Source organism: Pelophylax lessonae (genome assembly GCF_965119305.1).
Source record: "Pelophylax lessonae genome assembly, chromosome: 4".
NCBI lineage: Eukaryota > Metazoa > Chordata > Amphibia > Anura > Ranidae > Pelophylax > Pelophylax lessonae.
In genome coordinates, this window is record NC_138771.1 from 633,755,027 (window position 1) to 633,781,122 (window position 26,096).

The window sequence follows — 26,096 nt, forward strand, 5'->3', positions numbered from 1 at the left end:
GCAACGATTATCGGCCGACCGATCGTCCCTCTTTTGTCCAGAGTGGTGTCTGTTGGTTGGAATGTGCCTAGACTGCACACAAATTTTCTCACCCAACAAAAATCTACTTCAGAAGTGATGTCTTGTGCTGGTTTACTTTCTTTGTGTTCTTTCTTCTCTGAGCATGCCCAGTCTTGCTCATTAGATTTTTCCCTGTCGAAATCTGTACTGACTGCACAAAAATCGGCCGTTGTGTTGACGGCCAACAAAACTTTTATAGTCTGCACACCAGATTTTTTTCGGCCGAAAAGTCGGAGTCGGTTGTCGGTTGTCCTTTAGAACAGTGATGTCTAACCTTGGCACCCCAGATGTTTTGGAACTACATTTCCCATGATGCTCATGCACTCTGCAGTGTAGTTGAGCATCATGGGAAATGTAGTTGCAAAACACCTGGGGTGCCAAGGTTTGCCATCACTGCTTTAGAAGGTTCTGAACACCCGGGGGCAGGAAGGATTGGCTGTCATGTGACCACTGTAATTGGCTGTCACAGTTGTTATATGGTTAGGGGGGCGTCCCGCTGGCTACTAATCGTTAGTGGGGACCATCGGCTGTCTTTGACAGCTCGGTCTCTGTGTTGGGAGCACACAGTAACGGCATTCTCAGGCACAGAAACATCAGCCACCCAGTAACGTGTGGACAATAAGGCCCGCCCTTTTTTCTGCTGCACATATGTGTCACGCAGGCAGCAACAGGGTACACTTGTAAACCCATTAAAAGAAAGTTTTAAAATATTGTGGGCCTTTAATTGAGGCCGGTCGCAGGGGCTTCTGATCATGCAGGACTGTAATTGGCTGCAAAGTGCTGACATCATCGGGAGCCTATTGTTACCGGCTTCCCATCATGAAAAGTTGACTGTGAGCTATAGCTGGGACAGCTTGGTCCCAGTTCTGGGGGTGCTGATGAAGTGCATCCCACAACAATACAGCAATGCATATGAAGCTGGGTAAAGCCCCAGTCTGGGGAGAGGGAGAGATGGTGGCATGGGAGCATGGGATGGCTCACTGATCATCAATGGGGTGGGAGCTAACACTTTCACTGCCATGGCCACCAATACAGAAATGGTGGGGTGGGGGTTAACACTTTTACTGCCATGACCACCAATACACAGATGGGGGCTGGGGGTTAAAACTTTCAGTGCCATGACCACCAATATGGGGAGGGAATGGAGGAGGTAACCCTTTAATTACCATGACCACCATAATAGGGGGAAGAGAGGCGGGGTCAACACTTTCACTGCCATTACCATCAACATGGGTGGGTAACTTTCCCTGCCATGATCCCCAAAGTACAGGTGGGTAAATATTACTGTCTTGACCACAAAAACAGGGATGATGGAAGGGTCAACACTTTCCCTGTTATGATCACCAATACAGGGGGGGGGGGGGGTTAACATTTTCACCGCCATGACCAAAAATATAGGGGGATTGGGAGGGTTAACTGTGGTGACCACCAATGTGGGGGGGGGGGGGTTACCTTTTACTGCCACTGACCACCAATGTTTGGTAATTTTATTAGTACTGACATCAATTTTGGGGGTTATTATTGTGGCCACTGACACCAATACTGGGGGTTATTATTACTGCATCCACTGACACCAATGCTGGGGGCTATTATTACTGTATCCACTAACACCAATGCTGGGGGGCTATTATTACTGTATCCACTGACACAAATGCTGGGGGCTATTATTACTGTATCCACTGACACCAATGCTGGGGGGCTATTATTACTGTATCCACTGACACCAATGCTGGGGGTTATTATTACTGTATACACTGACATCAGTGCTGGGGGGTTATTATTACTGTATCCACTAACATCAGTGCTGGGGGTTATTATTACTGTATCCACTGACACCAATGCTCGGGGTTATTATTACTGTATCCACTGACACCAATGCTGGGGGTTATTATTACTGCATCCACTGACACCAATGCTGGGGGCTATTATTACTGTATCCACTGACACCAATTCTGGGGGGCTATTATTACTGTATCCACTGACACCAATGCTGGGGGTTATTATTACTGTATACACTGACATCAGTGCTAGGGGGTTATTATTACTGTATCCACTAACATCAGTGTTGGGGGTTATTATTACTGTATCCACTGACACCAATGCTGGGGGTTATTATTACTGTATCCACTGACACCAATGCTGGGGGGTTATTATTACTGCATCCACTGACACCAATGCTGGGGGTTATTATTACTGTATCCACTGACATCAGTGCTGGGGGGGGGTATTTTTACTGTATCCACTGACACCAATGCTGGGGGTTATTATTGCTGTATCCACTGACATCAGTGCTGGGGGTTATTATTGCTGTATCCACTGACACCAATGCTGGGGGTTATTATTACTGTATCCACTGACACCAATGCTGGGGGTTATTATTGCTGTATCCACTGACATCAGTGCTGGGGGTTATTATTGCTGTATCCACTGACACCAATGCTGGGGGTTATTAGTACTGTATAGATTCCACTGGTTATTATACTTAAAGTGATATTAAAGGCTTGTGGGTTATTTTTTTTTTTTAAATAACAAACATGTTATACTTACCTGCTCTGTGCAATGGTTTTGCACAGAGCAGCTCGGATCCTCCTCTTCTTGGATCCCCCCACAGGCGCTTCTGGTCCCTCCACCTTGACTTTCCCTGCCATGATCACCAAAGTACTGGTGGGTAAATATTACTGTCTTGACCACAAATACAGGGATGATGGAAGGGTTAACACTTTCACTGTTATTATCACCAATACAGGGGGGGGTTGACATTTTCACCACCATGACCAAAAATATAGGGGGATTGGGAGGGTTGACTGCGGTGACCACCAAGGTTATTATTACTGCATCCACTGACACCAGTGCTGGGGGTTATTATTACTGTATCCACTGACATCAATGCTGGGGGCTATTACTGTATCCACTGACATCAATGCTGGGGGTTATTATTACTGTATCCACTGACACCAATGCTGGGGGTTATTATTACTGTATCCACTAACATCAATGCTGGGGGTTATTATTACTGTATCCACTGACACCAATGCTGAGGGTTATTATTACTGTATCCACTGACACCAATGCTGGGGGTTATTATTACTGTATCCACTGACACCAATGCTGAGGGTTATTATTACTGTATCCACTGACACCAATGCTGAGGGTTATTATTACTGTATCCACTGACACCAATGTTGAGGGTTATTATTACTGTATGCACTGACATCAGTGCTGGGGGTTATTATTACTGCATCAACTGATACCAATGCTGGGGGTTATTATTACTGTATCCACTGACACCAATGCTGAGGGTTATTATTACTGTATCCACTGACACCAATGTTGAGGGTTATTATTACTGTATGCACTGACATCAGTGCTGGGGGTTATTATTACTGCATCCACTGACACCAATGCTGGAGGTTATTAATAATGTATCCACTGACACCAATTCTGGGGATTATTATTACTGTATCAACTGACACCAATGCTGGAGGTTATTATGACTGTATCCACTAACATCAGTGCTGGGGGTTATTATTACTGTATCCACTGACACCAATCCTGGGGGTTATTATTACTGTATCCACTGACATCAATGCTGGGGGTTATTATTACTGTATCCACTGACACCAATGCTGGGGGTTATTATTACTGTATCCACTGACACCAATGCTGGGGGTTATTATTACTGTATCCACTGACACCAATGCTGGGGGTTATTATTACTGTATCCACTGACACCAATGCTGGGGGTTATTATTACTGTATCCACTGACACCAATGCTGGGGGTTATTATTACTGTATCCACTGACACCAATGCTGGGGGTTATTATTACTGTATCCACTGACACCAATGCTGGGGGTTATTATTACTGTTTCCACTGACACCAATACTGGGGGTTATTATTACTGTATCAATTGACACCAATGCTGGGGGGTTATTATTATTGTATCCACTGACATTGATGCTGGGGGTTATTATTACTGTATTCACTGACATCAATGCTGGGGGGTATTATTACTGTATCTACTGACACCAATGCTGGGGGTTATTATTACTGTATCCACTGACACCAATGCTGGGGGTTATTATTACTGTATCCACTAACACCAATGCTGGGGGTTATTATTACTGTATCCACTAACACCAATGCTGGGGGTTATTATTACTGTATCCACTGACACCAATGCTGGGGGTTATTATTACTGTATCCACTGACACCAATGCTGGGGGTTATTATTACTGTATCCACTGACATCAGTGCTAGGGGGTTATTATTACTGTATCCACTGACACCAATACTGGGGGTTATTATTACTGTATCCACTGACACCAATACTGGGGGTTATTATTACTGTATCCACTGACATCAGTGCTGGGGGTTATTATTACTGTATCCACTAACATCAGTGCTGGGGGTTATTATTACTGTATGCACTGACACCAATGCTGGGGGTTATTATTAATGTATCCACTGACATCAGTGCTGGGGGTTATTGTACTTTAAGTGATATTAAAGGCTTGTGGGTTTGTTTTTTCTTTTAAATAACAAACATGTAATGCTTACCTGCTCTGTGCAATGGTTTTGCACAGAGCAGCTCGGATCCTCCTATTTTTGGGTCCCCCACAGGCGCTCCTGGCCCTTGCACCTTGACGAGTGCTCCAATAGCAAGCCGCTTGCTATGGGGGCACTCATGCATGCTCACTCCCGAACAGGCTCTGGGTGTCCAGAAGACAAACAGAGAGCGGCTCTGCCCGTCCCCACTCCCTCCTTACTGGCTATGATTTACAGTAGTGGAAGCCTTTGGCGCCTGCTGCTGTGTATCAGCCAATGAGGAGGGAGTGAGGGTGGGGCAGAGCTACTCTCTGTGTGTCTTATGGACACACAGAGCCAGTTTCGGAGTGAGCGTGCATGAGTGCCCCCATAGCAGCCGGCTTGTTCTTGGGGCACTCGTGCTGGCACAATGTACTTCTATGCACATTGCTGGATAGAGATGGTTCTCGGGTAAATATTGGGTGGGTCTGGGGTTGATGCTGAACACAGAAGGTACATAAAATGCATGAAGGTAAAAAAAAACGTCAGCCTTTACGACCAGATTCAACTTCTTCAGTGTACATTGCGATACACTGCAGAAAATGCTGCGGGTCCAAAATTTTGGACGTTGAGGTGCGAAAATGTGCCATTATTGTGCGGCCCTCTGGAAGTGTCGGGGGCCGCACTTGATGCTTCCTATCATTTTTCAGTTGACGCCACTGCTCTAGCATCTACAAAACACTGAAACATCAGTTTTAGGTGGACTGACCATTTTATTTTCCAGTCTGCCTTACCGGATTATATTCCACCCATTTGTTCTCTTCTCCTTCATAGTAATATTTGTAATCAGTGTGGAACTCTGTGGTGGGACAGGCTGAGGTAGAAAGACGTCGGATGCGGTCAAACAATAGGCTGTTTTGGACGGTCATGGTGGAGAGGTCAATTGGTATTTCAGAACCAGAGAAGCTAAGAGAAAGAAGATCAATGTGAGATTAACAAGAGAGCAGATCAGACAAAAATCGAATAAAAGTGAAAATTAAAGTAGACGTGATCCCAATCGTATAATCGTATATAAGTTATAAAGCTGAAGTTTATTCTGCTTCTTTTTTGCCTTCTGTTGTTCCATTCCCTTCCCTCAATGTGCTAATAAAAGTTTGGATAAAACCAATCCCTTTTCATTACATACCTTATTTCCTGGTGCCTCCATGGCACCATACAGGTGATAGAGCTCCGCCTCGACTCCTCCCTCAGGACCAGTGAATAGCATAAAAGAAGACCTGGCCCCCTATCCCATCATTCATACCTTCTTGACTGGTGAAGAGTAGCGCGGGGTAGATCCAGCCTCGCCCTCCACAACGGATATACTCAACTTCCTCCAAACAGGTCTCGACCTAGGCCTAAGCTCGTTAAAAGTACAAGTAGCAGCCATTTCAGCCGCAACCAACAGGAGATGGGCAGAAGACCCGTTAGTGATAACATTTCTCAAGGGAGTCCTGAAAATCAGGCCACCGGTAAGGCATCCATATCCTCAGTGGGATCTGTCGGTGGTTCTGCAAGCCTTATCGGATAAACCTTTTTCCCCTTCAGAAGATACGTCACTGTGGAACCTGACCCTGAAGACCACGTTCCTGTTGGCCATTACTTCAAGGAGAAGGATTTCGGAGCTACACGCCTTGGGAATAGGCGAGGATCACATCTCTTTCTTCCCAGACAGGGTGGAACTGCACCCTCTGCGTGGTTTTACGCCTAAAGTCACAACCCTGTGTCATCTCCTGGTACCCTGGGCATTACCGGTATTTTTGGATACAGATTCAGGGGCATGTCACGACTTGGACCTCTCTAGAGTTCTAAGGGCCTGGAATCTACTAGATCATTCAGGAAATTCTCTTGGTGATTCCCTTCGGCAAAAACCGAGGAAAAGAGGCAACCAGCAGAACGTTAGCCTCTTGGGTTGTAAAATCGATTCAAAAAGCTTGCAAGTCGAGGAACATGGTCCCTCCGGCGCGGGTGAACGCTCACTCAACTCGAGCAGTCTCGGCTTCTTGGGCAGCAAGGGCTAACGTTTCCTTGGAAACAGTATGCAGGGCCGCCACCTGGTCTTCTCGCCACACATTCCTGAGACACTACCATATCGATCCAGGTGCTCTCACAACTGTGGAGTTTGGAAAGAGAGCAATCCAAGCGGCAATGTCTATAACCAATTAAAATACTTTAAGTTCAGCATTATCCCACCCGTCTGAGCTAGTTAATTATCACCTGTATGCTGCCATGGAGGCACCAGGAAAACGGAAAATTGTATCATATTTACCGTAATTTTCCTTTCCTGGTGCCTATCCATGGCAGCATAGGCTCCCACCCTGGTATTCTATATTACTGAGAATGATGGGATAAGGGGCCAGGGCTTCTTTTATGCTATTCGCTGGTCCTGAAGGAGGAATCGAGGCGGAGCTCTATCACCTGTATGCTGCCATGGATAGGCACCAGGAAAGGAAAATTACGATAAATATGATACAATTTTCCGTTTTTATGCCCATTGATATCATGTGATGAGTAAGCATCCCTCCAACAAGGACACAGACAGCAAAAATAAACCTTTTTTAGTTTTTGTCTGTGTGTCCTTATTGATTTACCCTCACTTTCTGCCCCATTGATGGTGGTCAATAGGTCAGGAAGTGAAAGTAAATCTCCCCATTAGATACGCAAACTGCATTAAAAAAAAATTGCAAGCACTCCGGTCATCAGACACCTGGCTTCTATCATAGGAGGATGTAGGACAGGGGTCTTCAAACTTTGGCCCTCCAGTTGTTCAGGAACTACAATTCCCATCATGCCTGGTTATGTCTGTGAATGTCAGAGTTTTACAATGCATCATGGGATGTGTAGTTCTGCAACAGCTGGAGGGCCTTAGTATGAGGATCCCTGATGTAGAACATGGAGAGGGAGACCAGGGCGCTAACAATATTCTGGGCTTGAAGGGTTAGACGGCCATGACTTTCATCCTAATGAATTGTAGTCCCCCTCCCACCAGATGACATCGGTGGGATACAAAGACGCCCTCCCAAGCCTTTAATCTGGGCTGATAGTATAAATATAGGAGTGGGGGAGATAAGGGAGTAATTGTCCTTTTCTACAAGAAGAAATAAGGGGAACTTTCAAAATGAGTGACTCAAGGCTAAGGCAACAGCAAAGAGTGCTTCTACAGAGGAGACTGAGGACTGAGAAGTGTGGCAGAGGTCATCCACAGAAGAAGACTCAAGCCAACCAGCAAGGTCAACCTCTCCTTCCCAAACAAAAACTAATGCAAAAGAGCAAAGTGGTTCTGCCACAAAAAAAATGTCCATGTAGTCGCCCTAAAGGCAGTCCAAAAAAATGCTAAAGTCAGTCCTCTGCCCTGCTCTCATCCAGTCCTCTGCCCTGCTTTCACCCAGTCCTCTGCCCTGCTCTCACCCAGTCCTCTGCGGTCACCCAGTCCTCTGCCCTGCTCTCACCCAGTCCTCTGCGGTCACCCAGTCCTCTGCCCTGCTTTCACCCAGTCCTCTGCGGTCACCCAGTCCTCTGCCCTGCTCTCACCCAGTCCTCTGCGGTCACCCAGTCCTCTGCTCTGCTCTCACCCAGTCCTCTGCGGTCACCCAGTCCCCTGCCCCGCTGTCACCCAGTCCTCTGCCCTGCTGTCACCAAGTCCCCTGCCCTGCTATCACCCAGTCCTCTGCCCTGCTCTCATCCAGTCCTCTGCCCTGCTCTTATCCAGTCCTCTGCCCTGCTTTCTTTCAGTCCTCTGCCCTGCTCTCACCCAGTCCTCTGCAGTCACCCAGTCCTCTGCTCTGCTCTCACCCAGTCCTCTGTGGTCACCCAGTCCTCTACTCTGCTCTCACCCAGTCCTCTGCGGTAACCCAGTCCTCTGCCCTGCTGTCACCCAGTCCTCTGCCCTGCTGTCACCAAGTCCCCGGCCCTGCTGTCACCCAGGCCTCTGCCCTGCTCTCATCCAGTCCTCTGCCCTGCTTTCACCCAGTCCTCTGTGGTCACCCAGTCCTCTGCCCTGCTGTCACCCAGTCCCCTGCCCTGCTGCCATCCAGTCCTCTGCCATCATCCAGCTCTCATCCAGCCTACTAGCAAAGTCAACTTCTCCTTCCCAAACACAAACTTATGCAAAAGAGCCAAGTGGTTCTGCCAGTAAAAAAATGTCCATGTGGTCGACCTAAAGGGAGTACAAAGAATGGCTGCAAGTAGGGCCGGCGATACCACTAGGCGAACCAGGCAGCCACCTAGGGCGCAGCCATGGCCTGTAACCCTCCTCATCCCTGGTGGATGTCCCCTCTGGAGCCGCTGTCAGTGTGGCCAGTCTGCAGGAGTGTACCGGAGGAGGAGAGGGAATGTCTGCTACAGAGGATCGTGCAGGGTGGGAACTATCATATGCGGTACACTGACAGATCCCTCCTCTGTCTCCCCCAGCTGCAGAGCTGTTCAGCGGTGATTGATGTCGAGGAGCTAGCCTGCCTTCTTCATTGTCACTGGTCAGGACTTGTGAGGGGGTGTGGCCAGCCAGGGGGTGATCCTGCCTGTCATTGGGGGGAGGGGGGCAGTGCCGCCGGCCTCAGGGATGATTGCGTGGTTCTTCTGGGGCAGAGAGCGACATGGTGGTTAAAAAAAGTCTCTAAAAATGCAGTTTTTTTATGCAGCCACTAAACTGTGAGAAATTGGGTTTGAAGATTGCTCTGCCCAGTTTCTCTCAGTCAGGATAGTGCTACATGAGAAACCAGATACCATCCTGATCTTTGTCAGCTTTTTTTCTTCTATCTTTAGACTTTTAAATAGAAGTAAAAAAAAGTGCTGTTAGCTGACAAAGATCAATATAGTATCTGTTTTTTCATATAGCACTGTCCTGACTGTGAGGAATTGGGCAGAGCAGTTTTCAACCCAATTTCTCACAGTCTTCTGCCCTGCTGTCACCCAGTCCTCTGCCCTGCTGTCACCCAGTTCTCTGCCCTGCTGTCACCCAGTCCTCTGCCCTGCTGTCAACCAGTCCTCTGCCCTGCTGTCACCCAGTCCTCCGCCCTGCTGTCACCCAATCCTCTGCAGTCATCCAGTCATCTGCCCTGCTCTCACCCAGTCCTCTGCCCTGCTCTCACCCAGTCCTCTGCCCTGCTCTCACCCAGTCCTCTGCCCTGCTCTCATCCAGTCCTCTGCCCTGCTCTCATCCAGTCCTCTGCCCTGCTTTCACCCAGTCCTCTGCCCTGCTGTCACCCAGTCCTCTGCTGTTACCCAATCCTCTGCCCTGCTGTCAACCAGTCCTCTGCTGTCACCCAATCCTCTGCCCTGCTGTCACCCAGTCCTCTGCCCTGCTGTCAACCATTCCCCTGCCCTGATGTCACTTAATCCTCTGCTGTCACCCAGTCCTCTGCCCTGTTGTCACCCAGTCCTCTGCCCTGCTTTCACCCTGTCCCCTGCCCTACTTTCACTCAATCTTCTGCTGTCACCCAGTCCTCTGCCCTGCTGTCACCCAGTCCTCTGCTGTTACCCAATCCTCTGCCCTGCTGTCACCCAGTCTTCTGCTGTCATCCAGTCCTCTGCCCTGCTGTCACCCAGTCCTCTGCCCTGCTGTCACCCAGTCCTCTGCCCTGCTGTCACCCAGTCCTCTACTGTCACTCAGTCCTCTGCCCTGCAGTCACCCAGTCCTCTGCTGTTGCCTAGTCCTCTAATTAGGATAATGCCTCGTCTACAGCGGCTTTCTGGACACACAGAAAAAACAAGTGTCCCTAAAATGTTTTTTTAAATGTTGGAAGCTATGTTAGCTCAATGAGGGGCAACAAGCATCACAGGGGGTATAGATAGAGCCAGTGTTAGACTATTGTGCGCTCTTTCTATACCGTATAGAGGGTATAGAATTTTTATTTGGGGGGGGTGCAAGTAGCTGGTCTTGCCTAGGGTGCAAAATAGTCTAGCACTGGCCCTGGCTGCAAGGAAACCTCAAATAATAAGAAAAACAAAGTTGTTAAGAAACAACAGGAAGAGGAGGAGGGGGTACAGTAGTCATCGGAAGACCAGTGACCTTAATTTCTATGTTGTGTCTTTGTTCCTCTTCTTCTAGACATTCTTTTGTAGCCCACACTCATAGTGAAATGCATCTTGTGACAGTGTGGGTTTGATTTACTAAAACTGGAGAGTGCAAAATCCGGTGCAGCTCTGCATAGAAACCAATCGGCTCCCATTTTTTTTTTTTTTTTTATGTCAAAGCTTGATTGAACAAGCTGACATTAGAAGCTGATTGGCCATCATGCAGAGCTGCATCACATTTTGCACTATCCAGTTTTAGTAAATAAATTCAAATAAGAGTCCCAGCCACTATATAAATGGGTTTAAAAAGGAACAGGACTCCAAAGTAGTCAGTTTTTAGAAGTGCCAGCAGATGTTTTGTGAGCAGAGAAAACTGCTTCTTAAGTTTTCTCTGGATTTGGTAATTCTGGATCGGGGCTAAAAGCTTGAATGTTCCAAAGAGTATTGGGTGGGAAGCAGGGGAGGACTGGGCCAGGGGTAAGGGGGGCAACTACCCCCTGGGCTGCTCTGATTCCCCATAAAAAGGCTGCACTGCTTTTGCCACAGACATGCCTAAAGGATTCCCGGTGAAGAGAAGTAAAAAGTCCCCGCCACTGACCTACTGAGTGCGGGGTTGAAGACAAGGACAGAGCGCACGCCTCCCCACCCCCAAGCATGGATGGTGTAAACTGTGTCTGAGCAGAGGCCAGTTTCATGCCCCACTGGAGACTTTTCTCCCCTGGGCAGCCCCGACCGAGCTGGCCCAGCTACCCCCAACCCCCCCCCCTGCTGGCCAGGTCGGGAACCCAGATTGAGCAGGTAAGTAGAGAGTATTTGGAGCAGGGTTTCAGCTTGGAATGGGGGTCAGGAGGAGGCCGGGAAGAAGGAGAGTGGGAGGGGGCCGAGTCGCTGGACCATGGTCCTCTGGTTTGTACTTCCCCCCTGGGCCGAAAGCTGCCAGTCAGCCTCTTGTGGGAAGGAGCCTTCAGTCCTGTGTTGGGGCTTTGCTAGTTGCCTACAGCCTGTGTGAGTGCACAGGTGGTCGTGATTGTTATAGGCCAGATCTGAGCACAGCTCAGGGCAGTGGCTGCCATTTGGAGACAGACCCCTGCTTCTGTCAGAGACTGCATCTCTGGTGGGGTGGACTTCTTGCCCAAAGGACTGGGAGGGTCAGGACGCCTACATGGGCCTGGAAGACCAAGAGAGGGAAGGCTGAGGCCGCTGGCAAGTCCAGCGAGGCTGGAGTCCAGAAGTCTCAGAGTGAGCAAACCTGGGGGGGGGGGGGGGGCTGAAGTGGGCCCGTGCAGCAAGTTACTGCAATTGAGGCTGAGTGAGTCTAAAAGCCAGGTGGCTCAGGATTTATCATTAACAAAGAAGATGAACTGCTGAGGAACTTGGAAATACCCACATCCCTAATAACTGAAGAAATAGGTGTGGACCCCCTATGGGTGGGACTTTTTAGGGCATAAAGTGAAAAGATGTATAAGAAATGTAGAAAAATATTTAATAATGAATATAACAACAACATATATAAAAGATAAAACTATATCATGCGGCAATACAAAAGACATTGATGGTTGTTACATTGATAACCCGAAATCTGTAGAATAACAGACAAGGCGCACCCAACGCGTTTTCAAGATATTTGAAGGTTTTCTCTTCGTCAGGGGTGAAGGGTGTGGGAACAACGTATCTTTGATTCAAAATATACATGTCAATATCTCTGATCAATACACTTATATTAAATCAAAATACTTCAATACAAGAATCCTTACACATTTAAAGGTATCAAACAGAGAGAGAGAAAAAAAAAAGCATATATGCTGACCCACAGAATGTACAACCAACGGTAACCGCATGTCATTTAAAAGCATTCACAGGACTAGTTGTATTTCAGATGCTCGGACAGCAAGAGCCATACAGGGAGGGACCAGGCCAACATACAGAGAACCACTCCACCAAATGGGCCAGGATGGAACCTAAATGTAATGCAAATAATAATCGATAGAGGACAAGAAATCCAATATCGTGCCACCAAAAAGGGGGGGGGCTCCTAAAGATGCATACTTCCCATATGTAAAAAGGACCTACCTGTGTATTATAAGGAACTAGAGTATACAGCTCATAAAGACATATCCCTATCCAACTGGGCTGTGCATAGGTGGAAGGGGACAAGGAACACCAACCCCACAACCGAGCAACGGATTCGGCTCCCAGTGGTATGTGTCTTTATGAGCTGTATACTCTAGTTTCTTATAATACAAAGGTAGGTCCTTTTTATATATGGGAAGTATGCATCTTTAGAAGCCCCCCCCCCCCCTTTTGGTGGCACGATATTGGATTTCTTGTCCTCTATCAATTATTATTTGTATTATGTTTAGGTTTTATCCTGGCCCTTTTGGTGGAGTGGTTCTCTCCGTGTTGGCCTGGTCCCTCCCTGTATGGCTCTTGCTGTCCGAGCATGTGAAATACAACTAGTCCTGTGTATGCTTTTAAATGACACGCGGTTACCGTTGGTTGTACATTCTGTGGGTCGTTATTTATGCTTTTTTCTCTCTCTCTCTTTGATTCCTTTAAATGTGTTAGGATTCTTGTATTGAAATATTTTGATTTAAAATAAGTGTATTGATGAGAGATATTGACATGTATATTTTGAATCATAGATACTGTTGTACCCATACCCTTCACCCTTGACAAAGAGAAAACCTTCAAATATCTCGAAACGCATTGGTGCGCCTTGTCTGTTATTCTACTACAGATTTATCTTCAGTATTTATCATTAGTTGTGTTTGCTTAAGAAAAACCCCTGCGTGGGAAACCTGCTGTTGTAAGAACTTTCTTTCTGTTTCCTACTAATAAAAATGGACAGCCACGCCCTTAATCTAAAATGCCGACTGCCATGGACTCATTATAAAAAGGCATCTACCTCTGAGCTAACCTCCCCCTAATTACAATCTGTATACTATGGGGGTTGATTTACTAAAGGCAAATAAACTGCTTAGAAAGAAAATAGTGTGTGTCTCATCATTGAGGTTCCCCTGGGATGCCACTACCTACTTTCTAATAGTGGGTGCAATATTTTTATTCTTTATATTCATCTCACTTTTACAGGCTGCATTTAAATGGAGGTGCCCCCTCTTGTTTTATGTGTCATTTAGGTATTCAGGACCTGATCTATGGGAGCTACAGTGCCTTGCGAAAGTATTCGGCCCCCTTGAACTTTGCGACCTTTTGCCACATTTCAGGCTTCAAACATAAAGATATAAAACTGTATTTTTTTGTGAATAATCAACAACAAGTGGGACACAATCATGAAGTGGAACGAAATTTATTGGATATTTCAAACTTTGTTAACAAATAAAAAACTGAAAAATTGGGTGTGCAAAATTATTCAGCCCCTTTACTTTCAGTGCAGCAAACTCTCTCCAGAAGTTCAGTGAGGATCTCTGAATGATCCAATGTTGACCTAAATGACTAATGATGATAAATAGAATCCACCTGTGTGTAATCAAGTCTCTGTATAAATGCACCTGCACTGTGATAGTCTCAGAGGTCAGTTTAAAGTGCAGAGAGCATCATGAAGAACAAGGAACACACCAGGCAGGTCCGAGATACTGTTGTGGAGAAGTTTAAAGCCGGATTTTGGATACAAAAAGTTTCCCAAGCTTTAAACATCCCAAGGAGCACTGTGCAAGCGATAATATTGAAATGGAAGGAGAATCAGACCACTGCAAATCTACGAAGACCTGGCCGTCCCTCTAAACCAGGGGTCTTCAAACTATGGCCCTCCAGTTGTTCAGGAACTACATTTCCCATCATATCTAGTAATGTTAGTGAATGTCAGAGTTTTACAATGCCTCATGGGGTGTGTAGTTCTGCAACAGCTGGAGGGCCGTAGTTTGAGGATCCCTGCAGTCTAAACTTTCAGCTCATACAAGGAGAAGACTGATCAGAGATGCAGCCAAGAGGCCCATGATCACTCTGGATGAACTGCAGAGATCTACAGCTGAGGTGGGAGACTCTGTCCATAGGACAACAATCAGTCGTATACTGCACAAATCTGGCCTTTATGGAAGAGTGGCAAGAAGAAAGCCATTTCTTAAAGATATCCATAAAAAGTGTAGTTTAAAGTTTGCCACAAGCCACCTGGGAGACACACCAAACATGTGGAAGAAGGTGCTCTGGTCAGATGAAACCAAAATCAAACTTTGTTGGCAACAATGCAAAATGTTGTTTGGCGTAAAAGCAACACAGCTCATCACCCTGAACACACCATTCCCACTGTCAAACATGGTGGTGGCAGAATCATGGTTTGGGCCAGCTTTTCTTCAGCAGGGACAGGGAAGATGGTTAAAATTGATGGAAAGATGGATGGAGCCAAATACAGGACCATTCTGGAAGAAAACCTGATGGAGTCTGCAAAAGACCTGAAACTGGGACGGAGATTTGTCTTCCAACAAGACAATGATCCAAAACATAAAGCAAAATCTACAATGGAATGGTTCACAAATAAACATGTCCAGGTGTTAGAATGGCCAAGTCAAAGTCCAGACCTGAATCCAATCGAGAATCTGTAGAAAGAACTGAAAACTGCTGTTTACAAACGCTCTCCATCCAACCTCACTGAGCTCGAGCTGTTTTGCAAGGAGGAATGGGCAAAAATTTCAGTCTCTCGATGTGCAAAACTGATAGAGACATACCCCAAGCAACTTACAGCTGTAATCGCAGCAAAAGGTGGTGCTACAAAGTATTAACTTAAGGGGGCTGTATAATTTTGCACACCCAATTTTTCAGTTTTTTATTTGTTAAAAAAGTTTGAACTATCCAATAAATTTCGTTCCACTTCATGATTGTGTCCCATTTGTTGTTGATTCTTCACAAAAATTTACAGTTTTATATCTTTATGTTTGAAGCCTGAAATGTGCCAAAGTTCGCAAAGTTAAAGGGGGCCGAATACTTTCGCAAGGCACTGTATCAGCCATCAAATCCACATTCTACAACCATTTACCCTTATCTCAAACCTGGTTTTAGAAACTGCACTTTGGAAAGTGCACAGTCTGTTTCCCTTTGGTGTAGGGTGACCAGAAGTCCCCAGTTACCGGGGACAGTCCCCGGACTGAGGACACTGTCAGACCAAGTCTGTCTCCGGTTTTGTCCCCGGCAGGGGTGCCGGGTGGGTGTTTGGGTGTGTTTAACCACTTAAGCCCCGGAGGATTTGGCTGCTAAAGGACCAGGGGTTTTTTTGCGATTTTTTACTGCGCGACTTTAACGGACAATTGCGCGGTCGTGCGACGCTGTACCTAAACGAATTTGACGTCCTTTTTTTCCCACAAACAGAGCTTTCTTTTGGTGGTATTTGATCACCTGTGCGATTTTTTGATCACGCGCTATAAACAAAAAAAGAGCGTAAATTTTGCAAAAATAACAATATTTTTCACATTTTTTTATATGAAATTCCCCCAAAAAAAAAAGTAAAAATCAAAATTTTTTAACATTTTTCGGCCAATTTGTTTTATGCTACCTATGTTTGGTAAAAAAAATCGCAAAAAGCGTATTTTGATTGGTTTGCGCAAAAGTTATCGCGTTTACTAACAAAGGGAAAGATTTTTGTCATTTTTGGTGTTTTTTTTTTTAACGCGTAATGGCGGCGATCTGCGATTTTTTTTTCGGTACTGCGACATTGCGGCGGACAGATCGGACCCTTGACTGACATTTTTGACACTTTTGGGGGTACCAGTGACATTACTGCAGTAATCAGTGCTATACATATGCACTGTTACTGCAAAAATGACACTGGCAGGGAAGGGGTTAACTTTATTGGACAGGGAGGGGTTAAGTGTGTCCTAGGGGCGTGATTCTAACTGTGCAGGGACATTCCTATTGGTGTAAAAGCAAAGATCAACCGTTCTACATAGTAGAACGGTCAGATCTTCACTTTTACACAGGGAGAACTGACAGGCAGCTTGTTTACATAAGCTGCTCTGTCTTTCTCCCTTCACAGGAGCGATCGCAGTGTGACTGGCGGACATCGAGTCCGCCGGTCACACGCACTGACTTGCCTGTGAACGAGCCGCGGCGGGCGTGCGCCTCGGCGGGCGCGCGCCCGCCCGCGATAGGCTCGCAAGTCAGTGACAGGCGAGTGACGTACCGATACGTCACTCTGCCTGGCCGGGGCTGACCGCCGCAGTATATAGTCGTGCGGCGGTCGGCAACCGGTTAAGCACTCCCAAAAATTCTTTAAGCACCCTAATAGCACCCCCAAAATTCAGGTGGCACTATTTGCATATGTCACAATTTTATTTATTTTTTTGTATCTGCACATTCTCCTAATAATGCAAGAAGGCTGGGGATTTTTTTTTCCTGTAGAGGGATACAGATGCTCTGGCTGCATAAGTCGATAATCTTTATTTATACCCAGCAGCCTGAGTTCAGAGGCGGATTGATATACAACCTCTCTGCTGCTTCCCCAGCCAATGGGAAAGTATTGTATCCGCCCCTTTCCTCAGCCTGCTTGATTTGACTTCTAAGCTAAGCTGTATCAGGAGGAAGTGACAGCAGATGGATAGGAGGGGGACAGGAGAGGAGTGGAGAGAACACAGCCTGCTATGGAGGATGGATTACAAGAGGCAGGCGGATCATTTCTCAGCCTCTGCAGTGAGCCTGTGAGTCTAAAGAAACAGCTTCTGCAGTGTGTGATACAGAAAGTTAGAAGGGAAACACCAGGACAGGATGTTTGTGTGTTCTATCCCCCCCCCCTCCCTCCATCCATCCTTCCCTCCATTCCTCTATTCATCCATCTATCCTTCCCTCCCTCTATCCATCCATCCCTCTATCCATCCATCCCTTCCTCCCTCCATCCATTCCACCCTACAGCTATCCCTCTCTTAACCTATTCCTTCCTCCCTCCCTCCATCCATCCCTCTCTCCATCTATCCCTCTCTCAATCCATCCCTTCCCCCCTCCATCCCCCATCCATCCCTCCTTCCATTCACAGTGTGTGATACAGAAAGTTAGAAGAGAAACACCAGGACAGGATGTTAGTGTGTTCTATCCCTCACCCCCCCCCCTCATCCCTCTCTTCCTCCCTCCATCCTTCCCTCCATCCCTCTATCCATCCATCCATCCCTTCCTCCCTCCATCCATCCCACCCTACAGCTATCCCTCTCTTAACCTATCCCTTCCTCCATCTATCTCTCTCTCTCAATCCATCCCTTCCTCCCTCCTTCCCTCCATCCCCCCATCCATCCCTCCTTCCTTCCTTCCATCCATCCATACCTCCTTCCATCCATCCTTCCCTCCCACCCTCTATCCATCTCTCTGACCCACCATCCCTTCCTCTATCCAACCATCCCTCCTTCCCTCCAACCATCTATCCATCGCTCCCTCCATCCTCCATCTATTCCTCCCTCCATCCTTCATCCATTCCTCCCTCTATCCTCCATCCATACATTTCTCCCTCCCTCTATCCTCCATCCATCCCTTCCTCTATCCATCCATCCCTCCCTCCCTCAATTTAACCATCCCTCCCTCTATCCAATCATCCCTCCCTCCATCCATCTAACCCTTCCTCCATCCATCCAACTATCCCCCCTCCATCCATCCATCCATCCCTCTACCTAACCATCCATCCAACCATCTCTACCTCCATCCAGCCAGCCATCCCTCATCCATCCCTCCCTCCATCCAACCATCCCTTCCTCCATCCATCTATCCATCCACCCTTCCCTTCATCCATCCCTCCAACCATCCCTCCCTCATTCATCCATCCAACCATCCCTCCCTCCATCCATGCAACCAACAATCTCTTGTTCCATTCATCTAGCCATCCCTCCCTCCATCCCTTGCTCCATCCATCTATCCCTCCCCCCATCCATCCATCTATCCTTACCTCCATCCAGGCCATCAGGCCAGGGCTCTTGCACACAGGTGGCTTGTGCTGATCACCAAACTCAATATGGGATATAATTTGCACTAACATGAGAAGAGAAAGATAGTACAGAGAGAAATTTCACATTACAGGTGGCTGAGCCCATTCAGTGTAATTGCAGCCCAGGTACAGTGTACAGCCCGTCATTGATGTGAATAGTTGTACGAAGCTGTACTCATGTTTATGATCATTGTATAGAGTAATACAGCAGCGTACAATTATTCATGTCAGTGACGGGCTGTACATTGCACCTGGGCTGCAATTGCCCTGAATGGGCTCAGCCACCTGTGTGCAAGAGCCCTGAATCTCAATAAAAGTAATGTGAACTTTCACTCTGTACTATCTCTCTCTTCTCATGTTAGTATAAATTATATCCCATATTGAGTTTGGTACCATCCCCAAATGCAATCTTTTCAAGAGAATCAGCTAATTCGCAACTCAGCACTTATGTAGTGCATGCCTGAAAGCTACATTCTGTACATAGCGCTCTCCTGAACCCTGCACTGTGTACATAGCTTGCTCTTGAACTCTGTATGTAGTACACTCCTGATCTCTGCACTGGGTACATAATTGCACTTCTGATCTCTACACTGTCTACGTAGCGCACTCCTGATCTCTGTATTGTGTACGTAGCGCACTCCTGATCTCTGCACTGTCTACATAGCATACTCCTGATCTCTGCACTGTGTACGTAGCGCACTTCTGATCTCTGCACTGTGTACGTAGCACACTCCTGATCTCTGCACGGTGTACATAGCGCACTCCTGATCTCTGCACTGTGTACGCAGCACACTCCTGATCTCTTCACTGTGTACGTAGCGCACTCCTGATCTCTGTATTGTGTACGTAGCACACTCCTGATCTCTGCACTGTCTACATAGCATACTCCTAATCTCTGCACTGTGTACGTAGTTCACTTCTGATCTCTGCACTGTGTATGTAGCACACTCCTGATCTCTGCACTGTGTACGCAGCACACTCCTGATCTCTTCACTATGTACGTAGCGCACTCCTGATCTCTGTATTGTGTACGTAGCGCACTCCTGATCTCTTCACTGTGTACGTAGCGCACTCCTGATCTCTGCACTGTGTACATAGCGCACTCCTGATCTCTGCACTGTCTACATAGCATACTCCTAATCTCTGCACTGTGTACGTTGCGCACTCCTGATCTCTGCACTGTCTACGTAGCATACTCCTGATCTCTGCACTGTGTACGTAGCGCACTCCTGATCTCTGCACTGTGTATGTAGCGCACTCCTGATCTCTGCACTGACTACATAGCATACTCCTGATCTCTGCACTGTGTACGTAGCGCACTCCTGATCTCTGCACTGTGTACGTAGCGCACTCCTGATCTCTGCACTGTGTACGTAGCGCACTCCTGATCTCTGCACTGTCTACATAGCATACTCCTGATCTCTGCACTGTGTACGTAGCACACTCCTGATCTCTGCACTGTGTACGTAGCACACTCCTGATCTCTGCACTGTCTACATAGCATACTCCTGATCTCTGCACTGTGTACGTAGCACACTCCTGATCTCTACACTGTGTACGTAGCGCACTCCTGATCTCTGCACTGTGTACGTAGCGCACTCCTGATCTCTGCACTGTGTACGTAGCGCACTCCTGATCTCTGTATTGTGTATGTAGCGCACTCCTGATCTCTGTATTGTGTACGTAGCACACTCCTGATCTCTGCACTGTGTACGTAGCGCACTCCTGATCTCTGCACTGTGTACGTAGCGCACTCCTGATCTCTGCACTGTGTACGTAACGCACTCCTGGTTTCCTCACTCTGTACGTAGCGCACTCCTGAACTCTGTATATATATAGCGCACCCCTGAACTCTGCACTCTATACATCTCGCACACCTGAACTCTGCACTCTGTACATCTCGCACCCCTGAACTCTGCACATCACGCTCCCCTGAACTCTGCACTCTGCACATCACGCTCCCCTGAACTCTGCACTCTGCACATCACGCTCCCCTGAACTCTGAACTCTGCACATAGCGCACCCCTGAACTCTGCTTTCTGTACATAGCACACCTCTGTGCTGCTTAGGTAAGAAAAAAAAAAAATATGCATTGAAAAGTTTTTTTTTCTCTATCTTATCTTCTTAACATTTGGTAATCATATCCCAAAAATTCTAATTAGTACCTTTTTTTTTTTTTGGACGAAATGTTGGAAATAATACAATCATCCTATAAACACATACCACATGCACTGCATATATCATTTGAGGAAAATATGCTTATAAAATAGTTTAACATTTGCCAATAAAAAAAATGTCCCCAGATTTCATTTTAAAAATCTGGTCATAGTATTTTAGTGAAACAACCCCTATGACTTGAAAAAAATAAACTTGCTTGACAGGACTGACCAACGTATACTTCCTGCGGCATTACTCAGGTGACACTGATGGCAGTTTTGTCACAGATTACTGTGCTCGTATATATTTTTTAACTCATGCCTTCCTTCTCTTCACTGCCAGCATTGTACTTCATAGATGGTTAATGATTGATTGCAGAGACATAAAAACTTCTCATCACATTGAAAGCTTTTTCAATGACCTTACCCATGACACACATTCACTTGTAAGTTTACCTTTTGTGTCATTTACAATTAATGTGAAAGGTTTTGCGCCACGGATGGCACTGAGGTCTTGTTAAATTCCAGATGACATCTAAATCGATTCTCCGGGGACCACAAAACTCTAGTTAAGTGTAGCACTACTCCCATGGAAGCTGCTGAGTGTGGGTTCCCCTGGGTTACCATTGGTAACAGTAGAGCATTCAGACATGTTTCCAAGTGTTTTATCTCAGACAAGGACCAGTCCAGTTTCTTTGGTTTTTATGTTTTATTAGGAACTTGGATAGGAGAAGGGATGAGTGGGATACTTCAAGTAAACTGAACTATGCACAATAGGCATGGACGGTATAGAAAGTGCTGACTGACGTTGGCTAACGCTGACTGACGCTGGTTAACGCTGTTTGAGCTAGTAACGGCTAGGCCGCTTACTTTACTTTGCCCTTGGCTGTGAAAGAGTCCTTTTAGCTTCCTAAGGCACTCCTTTCCTGAGGTAGCTGTCCTTTATATTAGACTGCACCGCTGAGCAACTTCAGGGCCCTTCCTGGCGCCCCCTTTACACCCTAATCTTCAGGGCTTAACAACTTGGCACCCCCTTTACTGTATCACTCTGGGTTAGCTGACTTCTGGATCCCCTTGACCCCACTGGAGTGGTCCCCTCTCTTAGACAGACCCCTGAGCAGATTCTTGAGTACTCACAATACTGTTTTTCCAGAAGTATTCTGCCCAGCAGCTCCACTCGGTCAGCACACACTGGATCTGCAGCACAGCTATACCTCTGGTCCCTAGGCCGACTGCCTGGGCCACCTTCCTCACTTCAGTAGGAGGAGAGACAGCCGTCCACCTCCTCCTGGGACTTTGCTCCCGCCAAAAGACACTCTGTCACATGCCCCCTCCGGATTTATTCCCAATCCCAGGATGCATTGCAGCAATGCCCACCCACTGGGGCAGTCATAAACCCTGGTGTGCTATTGGTTAGGTTTCCTACACTGTCCAACCAGGTCCCTCATTGGATACAGTGGGGAGACTCCCCAGACTCAACAGGTAACACCTGGAAGCATTTGACAGGCTAACTAACAGATCAGACCCTCCTGATAAGCAGGACAGGGTCACACATATGCTTTGCCTAGCACCTACCTGGGAGGGTGCTACATCAGGAAACCTTCTTCACCAAAAATAGACTGGTAAACCTTGAGTATAAAGATAGCCAAGTCAGTTTATTCATAATTCAGTGATTCGTTTTTAAGAGAACTCCAAATTATCATTGCTGGCATTGGTGTTTGGAGAGCTGCATCTCGGAAGAACCATGTGCTAGCAAGTCATTACATGTTCATCATGTCCTTTGTGAGATGGGGCTCTAAAGAAAACTGATGCCAGACCAGTGGTGCCAGAAGCAGAATGCTTCTGGTCCATGTACATTGTCCTCTCAGTCCCTGCTGTTATGTGACTGAAATCAGTTGACACGACAGAAGTCCATGTGTGGGCTAGGTGCAGCGTGGTGCCATTACCAGTGAACACTCAGGGGTTGATTTACTAAAGGCAAATAGATTGTGCACTTTGCAAGTGCAGTTGCTCCAGAGCTTCGTAAATGAGGTAAAGCTTCATTTGCAAAGAATACCCAATCACGTGCAAGGAAAATAAAGAAAAACAGCATTTTGCTTGCAAATGATTGGATGATAGAAGCCAGCAGAGCTTCTGTTCATTTATTAAGCTCTGGAGCAACTGCTCTTGCAGGGTGCAACTGTACTTTGCAAAGTGCACAGTCTATTTGACTTTAGTAAATAAGCCCCACATAGTCCAAGTTTGGCAACTGCAGTATATTGTAGAAAAGTTCAGCCAGTACAAACAGGCCCAGTGGGGGAGCACACCCCTTAGGAGCCACTTACAACTGTGACAGCCATGGAATAGCGGTTTGAAGAATGGAAGACGCTAACAGTCTGTGCCATGACCACACTCAAAAAGGGAAGCTTCTTGAAAGAGGTAGACATACTCCCTGCATTGTCCCTACTCCTCCAGAACCTTTCCCTGCCTCTAAGCACTGTCCCTGTCAGACGGGTAACCTTTCCCTACTAGGGATGGGCTGAACGACCTCCTGTTTGGTTCGCACCAGAACTTTCAAATATCGCAAACGTTCGGAAGCGAGTAACGAACCCCATTGAAGTCTATGGGACCCGAACTGGAAAAATCAAAATTGCCCACCATGTTAAAGGCTTATATGCAAGTAATTAGACATACAATGGTTTTGGGGGTGCGGATACTGCCCTGGGGGACATGTATCAATAAAAAAAAAGTTTGTAAAAAACGTAATTTTCTGATGCTTAAAGTGAAAGCATCAAAATGAGAAATAACAATAAAAATGAAAAATTCCTTTAAATATATTATCTGGGGGGTCCCCTTAGTCTACCTGTAAAGTAGCACATCTGTACTGTGTATAGAAGCTGCTGCAGAAATAATTGCATTTATAAAGCCAAAAAAATGACATTTTCCCTGCAAAATTTCTTTATTTTGTAAACAACGGCTTGGGGGGCTAGTCTGTGTGATGAGATCACAATGTAGTGCACTGGGAACAAGATTAGAGATTTTTTTGGATAAATTCTGGTTCTCTTCTGTAGACTTTGGATAGAAAAAATTGGTCTTTGGGTGTCGAAGGTGCCTTCACACCCTAACTCTTTAGAGCAGTGATGGCGAACCTTGGCACCCCAGATGTTTTGGAACTACATTTCTTATGATGCTCATGCACTCTGCATTGTAATTGAGCATCATGGAAAATGTAGTTCCAAAACATTAGGAGTGCCAAGGTTCACCATCACTGCTATAGAGGTACTCTTGGTTAAAGCAAGAATTGACCTTGTTGTCAAAAATTGAAATGATATGCACCTGTCAAACAGGTATGGAAAAATTGGTCTTTGGGGTTCTGTGGCCCCTTCACACCATAACCCTATAGAGGTACTCTTGATGAAAGCAAGAATTAGCCTTGCTGTCAAAAATTGAAAAGATATGCACCTGTCAAACAGGTGTGGAAAAATTGGTCTTTGGGTGTTAATTGTGCCCATGAAACCTACACCAAAAAAAAAAATATTTCAGATGAAATCAACACCCACAACACTAGGCAGCCTAGAAGTCTTGCAGAGATTCCACATCCCAAAAACACTTAAAAAACACGTAATCAATGACATCGGCATCAGAGGCTTCATAGCTGCTGGTAATCCAGGACTGATTCATTTTGATAAATGTCAGATGATCCACAGAGTCTGTGGATAGACGCTTTTCCATTATCAGTAACCTCCAGCAGCACTGAATGCCCGTTCAGAAAACATGCTGGATGCAGGGCAGCCTAGCAGCTCAGTTGCATACTGGGCCAGTGGTCTTTTCTCATGACCCAGTAACCCAGTGGATCGTCAACTGGAAAGCTCTCCATCTCTGTTTTTACCCCTAGATAATGGTCCAACATATGATGCCAGAGCTGCCGGGGATGTGGAAGCTGAAAGCCCTGTGCGGCGTGGGCTAAAAAAATTGTGAAATGCATCACTTAGGTGGCCCCCTTCTCCACCGCTCCTCTCTTGACCATCAGAAGCCTCAAAGCTAAATTTTCCATGACACTATAACCTACCAGAGTCAGGGAAAGGATTAGATAAACTCCTCTTTAAAGTGTAATCTTCTGCACCCTCTGTGGGGATGGGATGAGTTCTGAGACTTTCCCCTTGTAACGGTGGTCAAGGAGGGTTGCCAACCAATAGAGATCCTTCTCCTTGATGCCATGTATTCTTGGGTCCTTTCGCAGGCACCCTGCACTATACCAGCATCCCTGTCAGTGGAGGCTGCTGAGAGTTCATGAGGTATAGCAGGGATAGACAAAGGTGAGTAATGAGAAGGAACAGAATAGCATGGCTTTCAGGTGCTCTTGACAATGGGCTGAGTGGTGGAAGGTTAAATGCCTTGCCAAGCATGTGGTACCCAAATGGCTGCTGTTTTTGCCACGCTTGATGTGCTTGAGACAAAATTTGCAAATTGCAACAGTGCGATCGGCTGCACATGTGCTAAAAAAAGGCCCAGACAGGAAGGGTCCTGGGAGATAACAGTTCCTCAATGTGAAGGAATAGGGTGGCTGCTCTCTACTCTTCCATGATGGCTGCCTCGTTGGGGTTGTTCCTCACCCTCACTTTCCTCCTCTGCTCTATCCGGCACCCAAGTTGTGCCAGTGACCTCATCATCATCATCTCCTTCATCCTCGTTATCTCTGAAGATAACTTGGCAATACGCTGCGGCTGGGGGAACATGACAATTTGTGTACCAGTGCTCTCCCCTCTCTGTAGGCTCATGTTCCTACCTTCCTCAACCTCATACCCAACATCTGAATCAAGTAATTAATGCCTGTGCATCGTCAAGGATCAAGTGGCTGACGCTGTGTTCAAATAACTCAGCTGACTCCTCCATGCCTGATGCTGGGGCTATGGCAGGAATATCTGTGGACAAGGAGGCAGATTTAGCCACTTTGGCAGCTGCAGTGGACTGTGCACTAGTCTCTCCTTGGGTAACGGAGGATGAGGAAGGTTTAGTAAGTCAGTCCACCACCTCCTCTGCATGCTGTGGCTGGATAGCACGGGTAACATCACTAAACAGAGGAAATGATGCCCTGCCTGAGGACTGACCATGTCCACCTTTGCCTGTGGACACATACACTACTGGCCCCCTCACAGTGCCATGGGAACATCTGCCTCTCCTTGTTGGCCTCCTGGACATAATGGAAATGTGCTTATAAACAAATAGTAATAAAGATGTGGAAATGTGTAAGTGGATGCACTTTATTCAATGGAAAGCGGTGTTTGGTGCACTTTAACCTGAGTACTCACTACACAGACACACTCCTCCAAAACACTACAATATACTGCAGTAAAAGTGCAGTAACGCACAGAAATATACTGCGTTAAACGTGCAGTAACGCACAAAAATATACTGCA

The 26,096-nt window shown here is 46.6% G+C and overlaps 2 protein-coding genes across 3 annotated transcripts in view; both read right to left on the minus strand.

Moving 5' to 3' along the window:
• CHD3 (chromodomain helicase DNA binding protein 3) overlaps positions 1-26,096 on the minus strand; it is a 407,921-nt gene that overhangs the window by 151,250 nt on the left and 230,575 nt on the right. The gene's annotated exons all lie outside the window — the stretch shown is intronic.
• Positions 1-26,096, minus strand: part of LOC309552449 (protein mono-ADP-ribosyltransferase TIPARP-like) — a 51,290-nt gene that overhangs the window by 9,601 nt on the left and 15,593 nt on the right. Inside the window, exon 3 of the mRNA XM_082253408.1 lies at positions 5,382-5,553. Coding sequence (XP_082109534.1) covers positions 5,382-5,553 — 172 coding nt within the window. The remainder of the gene's footprint in view (positions 1-5,381; positions 5,554-26,096) is intronic.